This window comes from Sminthopsis crassicaudata, chromosome 1 (genome assembly GCF_048593235.1).
Source record: "Sminthopsis crassicaudata isolate SCR6 chromosome 1, ASM4859323v1, whole genome shotgun sequence".
NCBI classification, from domain to species: domain Eukaryota; kingdom Metazoa; phylum Chordata; class Mammalia; order Dasyuromorphia; family Dasyuridae; genus Sminthopsis; species Sminthopsis crassicaudata.
Genome location: NC_133617.1, coordinates 388,253,706 through 388,273,375, shown reverse-complemented (window position 1 = coordinate 388,273,375; position 19,670 = coordinate 388,253,706). Strand labels below are relative to the sequence as shown.

The 19,670-nt window shown below is 34.2% G+C and overlaps 1 protein-coding gene across 1 annotated transcript in view; it reads right to left on the bottom strand.

The window, feature by feature from the left end:
- ABCA3 (ATP binding cassette subfamily A member 3) overlaps positions 1–19,670 on the bottom strand; it is a 117,841-nt gene that overhangs the window by 22,897 nt on the left and 75,274 nt on the right. The window contains exons 13-19 of the mRNA XM_074279501.1: positions 14,606–14,760; positions 13,889–14,044; positions 13,231–13,441; positions 12,453–12,603; positions 4,893–4,991; positions 2,137–2,323; positions 1,147–1,450 (exon numbers count right to left, since the gene is read on the bottom strand). Coding sequence (XP_074135602.1) covers positions 1,147–1,450; positions 2,137–2,323; positions 4,893–4,991; positions 12,453–12,603; positions 13,231–13,441; positions 13,889–14,044; positions 14,606–14,760 — 1,263 coding nt within the window. The remainder of the gene's footprint in view (positions 1–1,146; positions 1,451–2,136; positions 2,324–4,892; positions 4,992–12,452; positions 12,604–13,230; positions 13,442–13,888; positions 14,045–14,605; positions 14,761–19,670) is intronic.

The window sequence follows — 19,670 nt, the reverse complement described above, 5'->3', positions numbered from 1 at the left end:
TCCTGGATATAGACGCTTGTTTCATCTGGGTAATTCCTGCCTTCAATCCTTCCTTTTGTTATTTAAGGGGAAATTTTCTTTTTGTCAGTTTTCCTTATTTTCTATTGGGTTGACTATTTAACCCTCTCTTTAGAAATTAAGAAACCGAAGCTGGAAGCTGAATGACACAAGTAGTTAATGGTAGACTCAGGATCTTAACAATGATGACAAATTCAGCATTCTCTTTACTATGTCATGAAACCTTTTGAAATAGTCTTTAACTTTCCTCTTTTTATAACTAAATATTTTCTGGTATTAAATTATTCTAGTTATAAATTCTGCTTTGCTGTGATAAATTAAATTATATATTAAATTAAAATTAATTAAATTAAAAATCATATTGTATCATTTAGAAATATTTATAAATATTGTATTTAGTATTTTTGTATTGGTTTATTATTTATTTTGGCTGATTTTTTTTCTCCCAGTCATCTTTGTGTTTGGCATGGATATCAAAGTTATTCTTCCTTCACTTTTTATAGATAGGTGGCTCTGAAAAAGACTGTCCATTTTCTCTTTCTGAGATCTGATGTATTTTGGTTATCTACTTGTTTTATTTTATTCTTAATTCACTTAATTTTATTCTTTCACATTTTGAAAAATAAGTATTAATTTCTTTTAGATTCTCAAATTTATTAGCAAAGAGCCATCCTTTTAGCTTTCAAATGATTGTTAACACCACATTTCCAAACAGCATATGAAAACAATGTTTATAGTACCTGTAATGTACATCCTTGCACAAAGGGTACAAGATGTGATGCAAGGTTTAGGGCTTGCAGTCAGAGATCTGTCTTAAACCCTGACATTTTATAGCTATATAACCACAGAGAAGTCTGAAGTTCCATTTCCTCATCTACAAAATAAGGATAATTTTAATTGCATGATCTATCTCACAGGATTGTTGTGAGACAACTTCTTCACAAACCTTAAACCCTACAAAACATGAGTCAGTATTATCATTACTTGAACTTTCCTGGAATCAATCAATATGAAGGCTGTTTGTGTTCCCTGTTAATTCTAAATAACTTCTCTTGTGTGATGACACCACATCATAACTTTATTTTTTGGCCCCTGGTAGACGGGTCTCCTCATGCCAGCAGCACTTACCTAACACCTCCCGAGGAACCTGTTTCTCAGCCTGCAGCATATCTTTAAAGCGTTCCGAAAGTTGCTGGTCCAGCTTGGAGGTGCCATAGATGGAAAAGGGCACAACTGTCTGACCATACTGACCCAGGGTTAGCTGCAAGATGGGGTCATCCCGAATCGCTGAAGAGTAGTTGATGGCCATGAGGGCTAAGGTGATACAAGTCAGGGGCACCAGGATCTGCGCCACCAGGATCTTCCAGTTGCGCCAGCTGTACAAGACCTTCTTTGTGAACATGGCATAGAACTGTTGGCAGTGAAGGTAGAACTACAAGAAAGAAATGACAGATTTGGAGTTACAATGGCTAACAAGACCAAGCAGGTCAACCCAGTCCAGATTCTTTGAAACTTAAAATTAATGGCATCTTAGAAATAGGAAGAAAATCCAGGGGACAGAGGAGAATCTCTGACATGTCTCAGCAGGGTGACCTGCTCACGTTTGCCCAAGAGTATTTATCTACCAAAAGAAGAGAGGTTACCAGTAGGGATCTGGTAATAGGATAAGGAGAACACCGTCTTTTATCCATGGAACACCTTAATGTCCTCAAAATATTGGCAAACTGAGCATCACTCCTGCTCTGTGAGATAAGCAGAGCAGCTCTCACCACCAAAGATGAAGGAATTGTGGATCAGAGAGATTACATGGTGTTGCTCAAGGTGAACAAGCTGAGGTGACAGAATTAGAAATCAGTACCCCTTCCAGGATTTTCTTATCACACCCTATGGTAGGATGAGAATGGTCACTGCTCTTGGATATGTAAACAGCACTTACAAAATGGAAGAACACTCTCCGTCTCAGGCGGCACCACAGAGAAGCTAACATTTCAGATCTATTGATCTATTGATGGCCGCCAATGCTAATATTTCCTTGGACCCAAATAGTTCAGACCTAGTTGAGTCACTTACATCTATCCTGAATTTGCTGGCCTTGCAGTCCCAAGTAAGAATGCTCACCCTGGTGTTGAATTTGATGGCGGTACAATCTTCCTTGATTAAGGCTCCAATGCTGTCGGTGAGATCCATTATTCCACTGAGGTTATTGTCCATGGCCCAGTCACTTGCCCGTCTCTCATGCTGATACTGCAAGGCAGGAAGCTGTATGGCTTGGATATCCATGCTTGAATCTACAAGTTTACCAACTCTGAACCAAAGAAGTATAAGACATATTTTTATTATGAATGCTGATAACATTTGGTGTGTAGGAATTAAGTCAAATGAAATATGAAACTGAAAAGACTAATTCAGCTTTCCTGAACAAAAGGAATAAAAGAAAAAGAAGGAGAAGATTCTCAAACTCTTAGTGTGGTCTTCTTTCTATGATTCTCTAAACTATGTATTCAGTAATACATTTATTTAGTACCTAATAAACATTTATTAAGTACTTACAATAGTCCAGGCACTGTTCTAAGTGCTGAGAATAAAAAGAAAAGCAAAAGATAATCTGTATTCTTGAGGAGCTTATAGGATAAGGTGATGTAAACAACTAGGTACAAAGAAGCTATATACAAAATAAATTGTAAATAATTAATAGAGGGAAAAGCACCAGAATTAAGGGAGAAGGGAGGATCAAAACTGGGACTTGAAGAAGCCAGTAGATGAAGATGAAGAGGGAGAGTTTCACCAGTAAAACTGCTCAGAATTAGGAGATGGGGTGTCTTGTTCAAGGAATGGCAAAAAGGCTGCTGTCAGTGGATCAAAGAAGATATAGGAATGGAGGGAAACAGAGGGGAGGAGAGGTATAAAGTATGGGAAGAACTGAAAGTTGGAAGGAGCAGTTGGGTTATGAAGGCCTCTGAAAACCAGAGTGGCTTTTATATTTGATCACTGGAATTTACTGAGCGTTGGTTGCATCTGATCTTTAGAAAAATTACTTTAGTGACTGGGAAGAAGATAGACTGAAATGGGAGAGACTTGTGGCAAGCAGACTAACCGACAAGCTATTGTAATCGTCCTTGCATAAAGAGATGAGAGCCTTCACCAAAGTGGCAGCAGTACCACAGGAGATAACGGGATATATTTGAGAGACGTCACATAAGTAAAATTAAAAACAGTCAGCTCTATTTTCTTTATTTTCTTTCTGAGTGTGTGTAACATGAATTTGTTCATTTTAACCACATGATTTTTGTCAATGTGTATAATGTTCTTTTTGATTCTACTTTCTTTACTCCGCATCATCTCTTATGCATATTCTTGCATTTCTTTGAATTCTTCATACCTAACTTTTCTTATTGAATAATTATATTCAATTACACTTATATATTATAATTTGTTCAATAATTCCTCATCTAAGGCAACTAGGTGGTCCAGTGGAAAGAGCACTGGTCCTGAACTCACATTTAATTTTACACTTTTACTAGCTGCGTGTTTCTGGGCAGATCAGTTAACCTGACTCAGTTGCCTCAATTGTAAAGTGGAGATAATAATAGCACCTATCTCTCAGGGTTATTTTAAGAATAAAATGAGATAATACTTGTAAAATGCTTATATCTGTGGTCTTACATTACAAATTGCCTACTGTATATTTAAAATTAGATGTTTCCTTGATATCTCAAACTTAAAATGTCCAAATCAGTATGAAATATTTTTCTCTACCCCTAAACCTCTTCCTTCTCTGAATTTTGTTTCTAGTAGGGCTTCACTATCCTTCTAGTCTGCCAAGTTCAAAACCTTAGTATCATCCTCAATTCACTCATTCATCTCACTTACTAAGCCACTGCCAAATATTTTTGTTTCTATCTCCATCACATCCCTCACATACGTACCTTTGAAGCTCTGACCATCTTGGTTCTGGCACTTATTACATGTCATCTGAACTATTGCAAAAAACTCCTATTTGGTCTCTTTGACTTAAGTCTCCTTCTACTTTAATCCATTCCCAGTTTCTAAATTGATTTTCCTAAAGTGAAAATCCTTATTACCCTCCTCAAAAAAATCCTATTTTCTATAGGATCATGAATAAATATGCATTTATAAAATAATAAATACATTTATTCCATCCAAGGTTTTAGTCCTCTTTTCATTCATTAATGCAGAAAACTCAGTTTTGCATATATATATATATAGCATTTTATATTTATTTATGTATATTTATATATATAAATTTATCTATCTATCATTTAACATTTTTAGAAGAGAGGGACAAAGGAGTTATTCTTATTCCCATTTCACACAAGTTTGAAGAGTGCCTACAGTTACTAAGCAATAAAACTGATAATAGAACCTGGTTCTCCTGATTCCTGGAGTTTAGTGTATTTTGTATTATATCATGCTGCAGAGAAATGTCTGCAATCAGACATCAGAGAATCTTCAAATTATTGTATTTGATATAATAATTATTGTAGAACTGAATGCCAGTTATTAAATTATTAGTTCTGCCAAGTATTCATCTAGAGAAAAATCTGGACCGATGACATTCTTCATAAACTTTCTTCTGGCAAAATTTTCTAAATTAAAGGCTTGGCCAAATTATCTACTACATCATAATAATAGGCACAATAGTCTCTAGAATAAATCTAGGGGAAATTATACATATTTTAGTCCTAAGAATCAGTATTGGTACTGGACTCTCTATTTAATTTTTCTATCTCTGTTCTAGAAAGAGAAATTTTAGAACAAATTGAAAAGCAATAATTCTTCCTTCAATATTTTAACCAGCAATACTTCTAAACTTCAAATGATCACCACAACAAAGTTCAGAGTTATATACACACCTAAGGAAAACTTCTTCCATGGTGGTGACAGAAGCTCCATAGCTAGCAATGCCTAGTTCCTTTCGTTTCAGTTCCAGCTCGGTAAAGAGAGTTTCAAACCTAGAAAGAGGAAGGAGATGGAATGAAAATGATCAGTTTGGTGTTCTTTAAAAAATCCATTGAAAAGAATAGGTTTTGTTTGTGAAATAGATAAGAAATATGAGCACATAAATAAAATAAAACAAACCCAGGGCTATAAAATTTTTTCATTATTTAACAATTGTTGTCCACATACCAAAAAGTATATTAGTTTTAACATAGCAATATCTACATAACCTTTTTCACTTTTCAAATTTTCTGGGTGTGAATTTGTTCATTTTAACCACATGGTTATTATAAACGTGTATAATGTTCTTTTCAGTTCTACTCTCTTTGCGCTACATCATCTCTTATACGTATTCTTGTATTTCTTTGAATTCTTCATACCTAACTTTTTTATTGTATAGTTATATTCCATTACATTTACATAACACAATTTGTTCAGTAATTTCTCATCTAAGGTAACTAAGTGGTCCAGTGGAAAAAGCTCTGAACTCAAATTTAATTTTGCACTTTTACTAGCTGTATGTCCTGGGGCAGATCATTTAATCCATCTCAGTTTCCTCAGCTGTAAAATAGAGATAATAGCACCTATCTCTCAGGGTTATTTTGAGAATAAAATGAGATAATATTTGTAAAATTCTTAACATAGTAACTGGCACATAGAAGGTAGCTATATTAATGCTAGTTATTATTTTATATTATATATTATTTCATTTATATTTATATTATTTTATTTTGTCATTTTTATTATTATACCTAGAGTTACTAAGAATTTTTTTTGCAAAAGGCCTTATTTTTTCCCTTGTCAATAATCTTCTTAGAATGTAGTACCAGCAATAGGACTAGGTCAAAGTTTGTACATTTTTCTGACTCTTTTTATTCCATATAATTCCAGATTTATCTCCAAAAAAGGTGGACCCAGTCTCACAGTTCTACTAGCTATGTTGACAGTATGCCTATTTTATTATAGCTTAGCCTTGCCAGCACTGAATACTGTTGAATACCTTTGTCATTTTGATAGGGGTGGGATCTTAGAAGTGTTTTGATGTGAATTTCTTTAATTATTAGAGATTTTGAATTTTTTGGTAAGATTGTTGATAGTTTGTTTCTTATTCTGAGGATTATCTCTTTATATTTTTTGACAGCCTATCAAATGAAAAACAGCCTTTATTCTGATAGACTTGAATCAGATTCTTTATTCTAGAAGTTATAGTTTTATCTGAAATATTTGATAAAAAGGTCTTTTAAAATATAATCAAACCTATTTTATCTTTTAAAAATTTTTCCTAAGTCACCCAAAGCTTACGAATTTATCCTTCCTCCATATAATATAATTATCCTGTCTGTTCTAATTTTTTTGGTCCCTTAAAATTTTTGTATTGTTGGCAATGATGTCCTGGTAAAAGTTTAACAACTTTTAAAAAGTTTTAATATGGAAAAAATCTGCATTTTAAACAATTTCCCCATCTTTTCTTCAGTCTATAATGGTAATACGTGAAGAAATGCAGAAAACAGAATCAAAAAAGCCATCTGCATGTTGACAAGAACTATGTGGTTAAAATCAACAAAACAGTAAATTAGGCCTTGATTTGTAATATTTGCACATTTCCAAAATGTATATGCTCACCTGAAAATTTAACAATCAGATTTTGAGTGCTGGTTTTCATGTAGGCTTCAATACATATCTGGTTGAGTCATTTAAAATGGTAAGAAGTTTTCTTCTGGTTCCAATTTTATCAAAACAGTGTAGTTTTCTGTATAATTTGTGCTGAATAATGAAATGTCTTCCCTAATGTTTTGTGGCTCTGTGTCTATCAAAAAATATGAGCTACCTATATATGGTTTGGACTTGTTAGTATTTAACCCATTCCAAGATCAATTTTAAAATTTTGTAAAAATCAGTATCAAATAGTTTTGACTGTTTTGGTTTTATACTATAACATGAAATCTGGGAATATACATCTAGTCCCCTTTCCTCTTTTTGCATAAATTCCCTTGATTTTCTTTACCTTTTTTCTTCTGTACGAATTGTCATTTTGCTTAATTCTGAAAAGTATGCCACCAAATTAATGAGCAGTATTAGTATTAAACCTATTGATTAATTTGAGAAGCATTTTAATATTTACTATATTAATGTGCACTATTTCTCTAGTTGTTTAATTTTTTATTCCTATAAAAAGCTATGTCCGTAGGAGACTAAATCCTCCTTCACAGAATAGAAACCAGTAGTCATGTTGTTGTCATGGAAACAGGGAAGAGGCTGTGATAAGGTAGAAGAGGTACATATGCAGCTGTAACAATTTACCAGCAAGCCATATTCCATGCAATGCATTTACTGCAGCAATGGCAGGGACATTACACATAAATGTTGCCCTGAGCTGAATTGTTGTCAACATAAATATGGGTGACACTTCCATGTTTGTTAAATTCTTCAATTGCATCATCTTTAATTTCTGACTCCCAGCCAAGTTCATCTTCCATTTGAGGGTTAAACACACTGGAAAGCTGGAAACACTGTGTTGTTTATTGTTGACTTACATAAGTCCTGTGTAGTTCTTAATAGATTAATCTCAAGATAATGAATATATTTTTTAAAAATAAATTTTTATTGATATCTTTTATTTTTATATTACCTGAATTTCCTTTATAACTCCCTAGAGGGCTGCCATATATAACAAATAATTTAAAATTAATTTTTAATTAGCAAATTTCCTATCACTTTTTTTAAACCGATAAAATATAGATATGCTGATGATTTTTGTGGGTTAATTTTATACTTTGCTATTATGCTGATATGTTTTTGCTTGTTTACTTAGAAAATACAAGAAAACCACATTATCTACAAGTAGTGATATCTTAACTTCCTTTTTATCCTTGAGTATTCCTTTAGTTTCTTTTTCTTATCTTACTGAGATACCATGTTTAGGACTATGTTATAAATAATAAAATGATATCGTTTACAAAATTTCTCCATTACATATAATGCTTACTCTTGAGTTAAAATAAATTCATTCTATTATGTTAAAGAAAAATTCTTGTTTTTATTTTTGGTATCTTAAACATAAAATGAGCATGATGTTTTATCAAAGGCTTTTTCTACATCTATTGATAAATTCTTTTTACTGTCAGAGGTTATGTGAATTATTTTTCTAATATTAAACTATCAATTTGGTCCTAGTATAATTGCTATTTGATCATAATGAACCAGTTTTGGAGGGAAAATTTTGCTGTCTTCTCATTCACAAAGTAAAGACAAACTTGGGAAGGCACAGCTCTTGTAACTTTGACTTTGATAGAGAGACTTCAGGTGTGGTCCTGGCAATAACTATGTCTATTTTCCAAGGATCAGCTTTTGAAAAGCAGGAAGCTCATAGTCAGTACGATAAAGGTCCAGTTAGGAATTTTTTGCCCATTGTACTAGTGATAAGAAGAAAAATACAGCCCTGTAGGGCTCTTATTGGCTTCTTCAGTGGCAGGGACTGAACTGCAGAAAATGAAGCAAAAAATACTAAAAAATGCATAATTGTGAGACCATCTTTAAATATTACCTGTATTCTAAATGTCAGTTTGTTAGAAGCCATGTATGAATCTATGTATTATTAGAGGAAATTAATTATAGCAATCATGGTATTTGCTTTAAAAATAAAAGTCTAAGACCCAAAGAGAAGTTGGTATTAAATGGAAGGACAGTCAACATTTTTTTTAAAAGAATGGCTTGAGCTACATGCCATACATTTCAGTTTGATATAATGTTATTGTTATCACCTTTGATATAATTTTTTATTGTTTTTTAACTCGATCTTTCTGGCCAATTATATTTTCCTTTCCATTTAGGCCCATTTATTACACTGACTAATAAACAGAGAGTACAAGCTAAATACTTGTTGAATTTGGGTTGGTTCTTCAAGCTTATTGGTTGCTCTTTAGCCACTGATGACAAAACGATCTTTATGAGATCCAGGCCTTTCTCTATCCACATTAAATTAGATTCTATCAGAACCTCCTTCACTTAGTTATTATCCAATTTGATTTACTTTATGTTAGGGCTAACCAGTCTGTGAGCCATTCTTGAGGATGACTTGCTATTTCTCCCTTTTTGTAACATCTCCATAATAGATCAGAGGCATTTCTAATTTGCACATTTCCAAAATGTATATGCTCACCGAAAATTTAACAATCAGATTTTGAGTGCTGGTTTTCATGTAGGCTTCAATACATATCTGGTTGAGTCATTTAAAATGTTAAGAAGTTTTCTTCTGGTTTCAATTTTGTCAAACCACTGTAATTTTCTGTATAATTTGTGCTGAATAATGAAATGTTTTCCCTAATGTTTTGTGGCTCTGTGTCTATCAAAAAATATGAGCTACCTATATATGGTTTGGACTTGTTAGTATTTAACCCATTCCAAGATCAATTTTAAAATTTTGTAAAAATCAGTATCAAATAGTTTTGATTGTTTTGGTTTTATACTATAACATGAAATCTGGGAATATACATCTAGTCCCCTTTCCTTTTTTTACATAAATTCCCTTGATTTTCTTTACCTTTTTTCTTCTGTACGAATTGTCATTTTGCTTAATTCTGAAAAGTATGCCACCAAATTAATGAGCAGTATTAGTATTAAACCTATTGATTAATTTAAGAAGCATTTTAATATTTACTAATGTGGACTACTTCTCTAGTTGTTTAATTTTTTATTCCTATAAAAAGCTATGTACGTAGGAGACTAAATCCTCCTTCACAGAATAGAAACCAGTAGTCATGTTGTTGTCATGGAAACAGGGAAGAGGCTGTGATAAGATAGAAGAGGTACATATGCAGCTGTAACAATTTACCAGCAAGCCATATTCCATGCAATGCATTTACTGCAGCAATGGCTGTAGCAATCGAGGGACATTACACATAAATGTTGCCCTGAGCTGAATTATTGTCAACATAAATATGGATGATTCCTCCATGTTTGTTATATTTCTTACATACATACGAATATATTTTTTAAAAATAAATTTTTGCTGATATCTTTTACTTTTACATTAACTAAATTTCCTATAAAACTCCCTAGAGGGCTGCCATATAACAAATAATTTAAAATTAATTTTTAATTAGCAAATTTCCTATCACTTTTTTTTAAACCGATAAAATATAGATATGCTGATGATTTTTGTGGGTTAATTTTATACCTTGCTATTTTGCTGATATGTTTTTACTTGTTTTACTTAGAAAATACAAGAAAACCACATTATCTACAAGTAGTGATATCTTAACTTCCTTTTTATCCTTGAGTATTCCTTTAGTTTCTTTTTCTTATCTTACTGAGATACCATGTTTAGGACTATGTTATAAATAATAAAATGATATCGTTTACAAAATTTCTCCATTACATATAATGCTTACTCTTGAGTTAAAATAAATTCATTCTATTATGTTAAAGAAAAATTCTTGTTTTTACTTTTGGTATCTTAAACATAAAATGAGCATGATGTTTTATCAAAGGCTTTTTCTACATCTATTGATAAATTCTTTTTACTGTCAGAGGTCATGTGAATTATTTTTCTAATATTAAACTATCAATTTGGTCCTAGTATAATTGCTATTTGATCATAATGAATCAGTTTTGGAGGGAAAATTTTGCTGTCTTCTCATTCACAAAGTAAAGACAAACTTGGGAAGGCACAGCTCTTGTAACTTTGACTTTGATAGAGAGGCTTCAGGTGTGGTCCTGGCAATAACTATGTCTATTTTCCAAGGATCAGCTTTTGAAAAGCAGGAAGCTCATAGTCAGTACGATAAAGGTCCAGTTAGGAATTTTTTGCCCATTGTACTAGTGATAAGAAGAAAAATACAGCCCTGTAGGGCTCTTATTGGCTTCTTCAGTGGCAGGGACTGAACTGCAGAAAATGAAGCAAAAAATACTAAAAAATGCATAATTGTGAGACCATCTTTAAATATTACCTGTATTCTAAATGTCAGTTTGTTAGAAGCCATGTATGAATCTATGTATTATTAGAGGAAATTAATTATAGCAATCATGGTATTTGCTTTAAAAATAAAAGTCTAAGACCCAAAGAGAAGTTGGTATTAAATGGAAGGACAGTCAACATTTTTTTTAAAAGAATGGCTTGAGCTACATGCCATACATTTCAGTTTGATATAATGTTATTGTTATCACCTTTGATATAATTTTTTATTGTTTTTTAACTCGATCTTTCTGGCCAATTATATTTTCCTTTCCATTTAGGCCCATTTATTACACTGACTAATAAACAGAGAGTACAAGCTAAATACTTGTTGAATTTGGGTTGGTTCTTCAAGCTTATTGGTTGCTCTTTAGCCACTGATGACAAAACGATCTTTATGAGATCCAGGCCTTTCTCTATCCACATTAAATTAGATTCTATCAGAACCTCCTTCACTTAGTTATTATCCAATTTGATTTACTTTATGTTAGGGCTAACCAGTCTGTGAGCCATTCTTGAGGATGACTTGCTATTTCTCCCTTTTTGTAACATCTCCATAATGCCTAGACCAGAGGTATTTCATGTGTGGAAGATTTTTTTCCCCGCTATTTGTTCATTTTTTGTTCTTTTCTTTTTTTTACTTAAAGGCAATTCTTGTTTGATGCTCTTTAGTTGTTCTCCTTTAATCTTCCCATTTTTTAAATTTAATGTTTAGCTACTCATGGGGTAGATGGGGAGTTGGCAACCTTTTACTCCATCAATTTTCCAGAATTTAATTTATGTTCAGATATTGTCTTTGACATTTGATATCTCTACCTTTTTGTAAGACTGAGCATCCAAAGTTTCTATGGCATGATACTTAAATAGTCACTATAAATCCAAAGGTACTAATGAACAAATCATTAATAAAGAAATCCCCTTTGGGGATTTCAGATGTGGAGTAGATATGAAAATTTGTGGAAAAATTAACATTGTTTTGTGTAATTAGGAAGGAAATCAAATGTATTTTAAAAAATTACTCATCTGGAGCTGCCCTTTAAAAATGACTATGCTGACTAAATTAGAAGCAAAAGATCTAAGCTTTTTTCCTGAGGTGGTCAGTAAAATGCTGTTTATTTTATAAAAGATGTAAAAGTCCTCTGCCTCAAAGCCTGATGTCACCCACTGAGTTCTGGGATTGCAATAATATCATGATTCATCATATATTGATATAGGTGACAACTAAGCTTCTAAACAGTGAGCTAAATACTCCTTTGCGGGAACTTGATGGTATTTGTGTAAAAGTGATGTACTCATTACTCTTCTACAATTTCTCTAGGGGTATCTGTGTTCCCTTGGTTTAGTAAGGTGCTTTTCATGGTGTGCATTTCCTGACTGCTCATACTATGCATGTGATGGCAATGTAAGTAACCTAGAAAAGTGCTTGTCTATTGGAACTCATTTACTAAGGCTGAGGAATACAGAGAACTGCAGACACTAAGCAAATGAAAGACCTCAATCAGTGTAGAACTCTGATGCATACCGGTGTGCACTCTCTTTGGGGAGGATAAACGATAATTCAGCTCCAACGTTGCTCTCCAAAATGGCATTTGGTATATGACGATAAACCAGATGAGAAATGTCACTGGTATTACAATGAAGCTCCTTCACTATGATCATATGATACCCCGCACCTAAAAAAAGGCATTTAAAAGACTGGATGAAACCAAACAGGTTTTTATAGTTCTGTTCCCTAGGTTGTGCCTGGCCTTAAGTTGCTTTGATCATGTTAGCCTGATGGGAGATAAGAGAGGGAACCTCCTGCAGTTTGAATGCATGTATAAAGAGCTAATCTTAGAAGATCAATTATTACTCCTGAGAACCTTGTTTCTTATTTTTCATAAGAGGGCTTGGGAATATGAGTTTGAGGGTGATTGGCTTAATGAAGAAATATAAAGCAATAATTTAGGAAGAAGGCTGCCAAAATTCCATAGCTAACAATTACATCAATGTCTTGAGTGTGAAGAGTTGAGAATAAAATATCTATAGGGGAAAAAAATCTATTCTCTGGCCATTTACACTCTCTGAGATAGAATTCTATCAGACACTGAGCTGCCTTATCTGCACAAATATTCTACCTCAGTCTAGGATCTAGGATCTAAGAGTGAGAATTTCAGTGCAAGAAAGCCTTTCATCATAATTCAGGCACTATGTCTGAAGTGAAGCTACAAAGTATTTTACTCATTATGCTGGAAATTTGATAACTCAGCAATGAAGAAAAGGAATAGAGACACCCAGTTTTCTTCCCTTGTGCTTCTCACCATATTTGTGCTTGAGGAAAAGTGAAGAGCCACAACATTGCAGGTCCCCTTTGGCCATAATGGCAATTCGGTCCCCCAACAGGTCAGCCTCGTCCATAAAATGAGTAGTCAGCACAATGGTGCGGTCACTTTTCTGCTGCTGAAGGAGATCCCAGGTGGCTCTCCGTGAAACTGGGTCCATGCCCGAAGTTGGTTCATCTAGCATCACGACCTACAGACCAAAAAGGGACAGTTATAAGACGGGTCAAATGGTACTTTGCCACTTATCAAATCAGGGATTCTGTATATTCTTTTATTGGTGACAATGTTCTTGACACCATGATGCTCCACTCAAGGGAGTACAGTGAGTTTTACTTAGACACAGCAGCTGGTATGTGAGATAGATTATCTGTTATGCATTTATTTTTCTGGATGAGATGCGAGACAGTGGGGCAATGTCAGTTGTTTAAAGACAGACAGTAGGCCCAGGACTATACAAGAATTAGAGATCCCCTCACTACTATGACCACCCTAGACCAATGAAAGACCTGATTGCCCCTTGAACATATCTTAGTAGAGTCTGCTTAGGAGGAATGGTCCATACCAGCTCATTTAGTTCTGCATCAGTTAATGTTTTTGCCAGGCTGCAGAAGGGATGTGACTCCATCCATTAACATACCTTTGAACCTCCTATGAGTGCAATGCCCACAGAAACCTTGCGTTTCATTCCTCCACTCAGTGACTTTGAAAGTGAGTGGCGTTTAGTCTCAAGATCAAGAATGTTCAAAATATGATTGACTTCCTCTGGACATTTTTGCTCGGATAATCCTTTCATCTATGAGACCAAATGAAGGAGAGAACTTTATTTATTTTTTAAAAAATATTTATTTTTAATACACATTGCTTTATGAAGTATGTTAGGAGAGAAAAATCAGAGTAAAAGAGAAAAACCATGGGAGAGAGAAAAAATTCATTCTCCTTAGTCCTTTTTCTGGAGGCAGATGGAATTTTCTGTCCAAAATCTATTGGGATTGTTTTGGATCACTGAACCACTGAGAAGGACCAAGTCTTTCATAATTGATCACTGCACATTCTTGCTGTTATTATGTAGGAGAGAACTTTAGACTGGGGCTTTCTGAGAGGAACTGGACCCAGCATGAAGTGATAGACCACTGGAGTTAAAAGTCAGAAGCTGTGGGGACCTCTCCTGCTACCATGTGAAGATGCTCATCTATATTCTCTCATTTCTTTCCTCCTCATCCCATTTCTCTACCTCCTTCCCCCATCTCCATGGTTCTTTTAAACACATTTTGTGACTCTGTGAAGGTAGGAGTACTGATTACTTCAAGCATGTGAGCAAGGGAAAAAAAAAAAAAGATGTTCATTTCCGGCTCACCTGAGCATAGAAATAAAGGTGTTCAGCCACTGTCATGTAGTCAAAGAGAACATCATGCTGGGGACATAAGCCTAGACTCTTCCGGATCTGAACTATGTCACGTGAAATCTCATAGCCATTGATATATGCCCGTCCACTTGTAGGGGGAAACAGACCTAGGAGAAGCAGAAGATGATCCGGCATGGCTCTGGTAACAAGAGAGTTAAATTCACCTCCCTCTCCCCCCCAGAAATCAGAGATTAATGTGAGTGAAAAAGCTGACCCTTCTGATGTTCCTTGTTTGACATGGCATTCCTTACCCAACCCCAGGAATTGCCACTGGCTGTCTTTCAAGCCTGGAATTATGCTCTCTCCCAATCTTCATCTCTGGTTTCCTTGATACCTTTTAAGAGCCAGCTAAAATCCCACCTTTTGTAAGAGACTACTAGTGCCTTCCCTCCAAGATGATCTCTAGTTCATCTAGTCTATATTATTTGAAGTAGTTTTTTGAATTTTGTTTATCTACCTTAGACTGTGAGCTTCTTGAGGGCAAGATCTTTTTTTGCTTTTTGTCTATTTGTTTGTTTTACTTTTCTTTATACCCCTCAGAACTTGCCTGGCACCATGGCAGGTAGTTAATAAATGCTTATTGACTTAACTTGACTTGAACCCTACCCTTCTGGCTTATTCACAACAATTAACTGAAGTCCCTTTTCCAGAAGGAATATATTAGAGCCTGAGAGAAATGTAACAGAAATTAGAAGAACAATCCCCAATTTTTATGGAGACAAAACACAAAATTGGTCAATAATTTTTTAAAAAATAACAAGTACATTTTCTTATTAAATGTGTTAAATATTAAAGAAAAGTAGAATAAAAACAAAAATAGAAGGATTAATCAGGTAACACTAGAAGAGAAGTTTTGAGTTAGTTTTGAAGGATGTGAGAAAAACAATATAATATAAAACTCTACCATAATAAGAAATATGGCTTATGCAATTAATCTCATTAATATTAGTTGCACTTTATAAATTGCGCATATGAAGTATGAGGAGTAACAATCACAGCGGTTTGGTGGAATGAACTTCCTAGTCATGGAGAAGGGACTTTAAGCAAAGTGATTTAGCTACATAAAAGGCCTTGGAAGAGAGGTACCTTTATCATTACCTTAGGGAGGCTATATCTCAAAATATTATTTTGGAATCATAGTTCCAGCAAACAAAAATTGTTAATTCATCCAACAAGACTTTAGGGAAAAAACCCAACCCTTCAAATAAGATGAACTAATTAATCACTATAGCATGGAGATAAGGTTTTTTTTTTTATCTTTTATCCTATTGCTGTCTTAAGCTTTCTGATCCATCCTCTTCCACAGCTGACAAAATGATTGTCTTAAAATGTAAGTTTGACTCTGTCATTCCTCAACTCCACTCCAATGGTTCTCCTTGCCTCTTTGAATAAACTGCCTTTCCAGTCTATTTAAGTTACATACTCATATACCTTATATCTCACTATCACTCATAATAGTAACAATTTCATGATTAAGAACTTTGAAATTCCATTCTCTGACCACAACTCTCTCTTTACTCACAATAAATTCAAGCTTCACAATTATAATTCCTAGAACCATTTTTATTCTTTCAGTCCATATTCCTGTATGTGGTCTTACTTAATTCCATATCAACTCTGATCCCAGGGTCAGCTGTTTTATTAGTCCAATAGCCATTACTCTAGAATCCCCTGTTCCCTTTCTCTTCTGCCACACCTGTCCAACAGAGCTTCACCTTTGGATAATCCTTATCAAGCCAATTTTTTTGCTTTTGCTCCAGAGCTGAGTGTCACTAATGAAAAACCACAGAATCAAGTTGATTTCACTCACTTCAAATTCATGGCACAAAATCAGGAGAAATAACATTACTTTTCAACAATCCTTGTATTCTATTCTTCTTGACTTCCTGTATATCTTTAAAGTAATGGTAATATTTTCTTATTTCTTTCCTCCCTCAACTGGCCTCTTAACAACTCCATTACCTCCTATAGATAACAAAAAAAACAGGCTAACTAAAATCATCTCTTTAAGTCCCCTATTTCATTTCTCACTATCATCTGCTGGTTTTTTTCCTTATTCCTTCTTGTCATAAAAAACGACACTTCCTTACTTTTTTCTAATATATTTCTAAATTTAATATTCAACAATATCATTCTTTCAAGAAGAAACAAACTCAAAACATATTAAACATTTTCTTAAATTAACACAATAATTGATTTTTTTTATCCTTCCATAATTTTGGTATCAGCTTATTCCTAGGTACTAGGAAAACAGTAAGGTAAAACATATTGAATGCTTTTATAATACAATCACCTTTTATTCTGAACTTAAAATGGGCATTTCTAAATAGAAAAAAACAGAGGATTACAAATGAAAGTGAGAATCTGTAATATACAGTTTGCCTGAGTACATGATAAATTAAACATGTAATTTTCTTCTTTTTTATTAAAGCTTTTAGATTTCAAAACATATGCATGGATAATTTTTCAACACTGACCCTTGCAAAATCTTGGGTTACAACTTCCTGCCTCTTCCCCCCACCTCTCCCTTAAATGGCAAGTAATCCAAAATATCAACATATAATTTTCAAAGCTATCTGCTTATCTGTAATTCTTTCTGTTCTTTTTTATGCATTCAAAATGTTTCTATAATCATCTTTTCTTTCTTCAGTGAAGGGTTATCACATTCCTAAATTCCCTTCTTCCTACCACCAAATTAAAACAAAAACAAAAGACTTGTAGCAAATAAGAATAGAGGAGCAAAACAAATTTCCACATTGTATCTGAATAAATTCTTGAGTCTATCACCTCTTTATCAGGATGTGGGTGATATGCTCTATCACTGGTCCTCTGGGAATTATGATTGGTTATATCACATCAGAGTTCTCAAGTCTTTCAAAGTTTCTGTATTTATTGTCATTAAATAAACTTTCTGGTTCACTTTGTATCAGTTTATATAAGTCTTCCAAGTTTCTTTGAAACTTTCCCTTTAATTTCTTAAAGTATAATAATAATCCATTACATTCATTTACTATATATGGGTTCCCACCCCCTTGTTTTGTTTTGGGCCCTTTTCTTTTTTCCTTGATCACACTGTGATGTAGACTTAGTAGAAGTTTTTGAACTCTTGATATTTTTCCTTTTTTCCCTATTTTCTCCAAGACTTAGCGTTAGCAGTCAATCTCATCAATCTTCAATATCTTTCTGTCTCTTTCCACCAACTGCTCTATTCTCTGTAATCCTTAAAGTCTTCTACCTAATTTTTCTAGCCAATCCAACTTCTACCCTCTCATTCCTCTCCTCCCACTCACTGAAAACTTCTTGAAAAGGCCATCTACAATCAGTGCTTCCTAGTTCCTTACTTCATACTCCTTCAAATGTCTGATCCCTGGTTTCTCCATCCACCACTCTACTGAAACAGTAGTCTCAAAGATCACCTGTGGTCTTATTGGCAAACAGCAGTCTTTTCTCTTTAATCATAGATGATCATGAAGAGATATTTCATAAACAAGATAATAAAGAAGAAGGCCTAGCACAGAGCCTTGAGGTGCAACCATATTTAGGAGGCAAAAGAAAGATGATGATCCTTCAAAGGATGCTGAAGGAGAGAGAGAAGAAAGGGGAGAAAGAGATAGAGAGGGACAGAACAGGAGAGGTAGAGACATTTACTCCCACAGAAAGATACAGAGACACAAGACAGAGAGAGACAGAGACACAGAGAAAAAGAGAGAGATAGAGAGAGCAAGAGCAAGAGTGAGAATCATAATCACAGAAAACAGAATTTCAGGAAGGGACCTTGAGGACCATGTAGTTCAATGCACTCCTGAATAAGAATCTCTTAACAGCATCGTAGGCAAGTAGTCATCCAGCTTTAAAAAAAAACAAAACTTAAAACACTTTTGGTCAAGAGCAGCTAGAGGAGCTCCTTTGGACCAGGGATTTTTTTTTTTTAAACCTATCTTGTGTTATGGATCTCTTTGGTAGTCTGATGAAACCCATGGATCCCTTCTCAAAATGTTTTTAAATGCATAAAATAAGAAACATAGGACAAAAAAGTAAACCAATTATACTGAAATACAATTATCAAAAAATTTAAAAAACCAAACAATTTAGAGTAAAATTTAAGAACTTTTGCATTGAGGATTGTCTAGTAGGGGCAGTTGTTTGGTGTAATGAACAGAATATCAGGTCTAGAGTTAGAAAGACTTGAGTTCCAGATATCCAAGTGGCACAAACACTAGCTGTGTGGCCCTGGGGCAAACTTTCTGTTTGTTTCAGTTTCCTTAGCTATAAAACAAGGGCAAATAATAGTACTTACTTCCCACATTTACTTGGACCATGGCAGAAAGAAAAACATTGTACTTTCTCTGAAAGTCACTACAGGATTCTCCCTGAGCTCTGTGCTTTCTAAAAGTTCTATAAAGCCTATATTATACACACACACACACACACACACACACACACACACACACACACACACGTATGTATATATGTTATATAATCCGACAAAGGAGAACATATTCAGATTGAGTGAGTGTAGAAGTCATCAGCTAGATTATAGCAAATAGGGTGCTACAAGGAGTGGTGAGAAAACAGAATCTAGATAATATTTCTTAGGATTTTAGCAGTAAAAGCTTGATGAGACATAGGATGAGACTCTGAACAAGTGGCAGGGTTGGGTGAAGATTTTTTTTTGAGAGAAGGGAGCCAATCTTAGGGCAGGAGCTGGCAGACAGGGAGAAATTGAAGGAAGGCACAATTAATGGGTCAAGTTTCTAGAATAAACAGGAGGAGATAGGATCAAGAACACAAGAAGTGTTAGCTTTAGCAAAGAGAAATACTCCCATCTCTTCCTCCAAAATCAAATCAAAGGAAGAAAAGATGGTAAGCCAGCACAACAGCATTTATTAAATATTTGCTATGTGCCAGGAGCCAGGCACTGGGAACACAAATACAAGCAAAGAACAACCACAACACTTGCTCTTTAGGTCCTTAAATTCTAATGGGGAAAAACAACACTTCAGGGTAAGATGAAAAG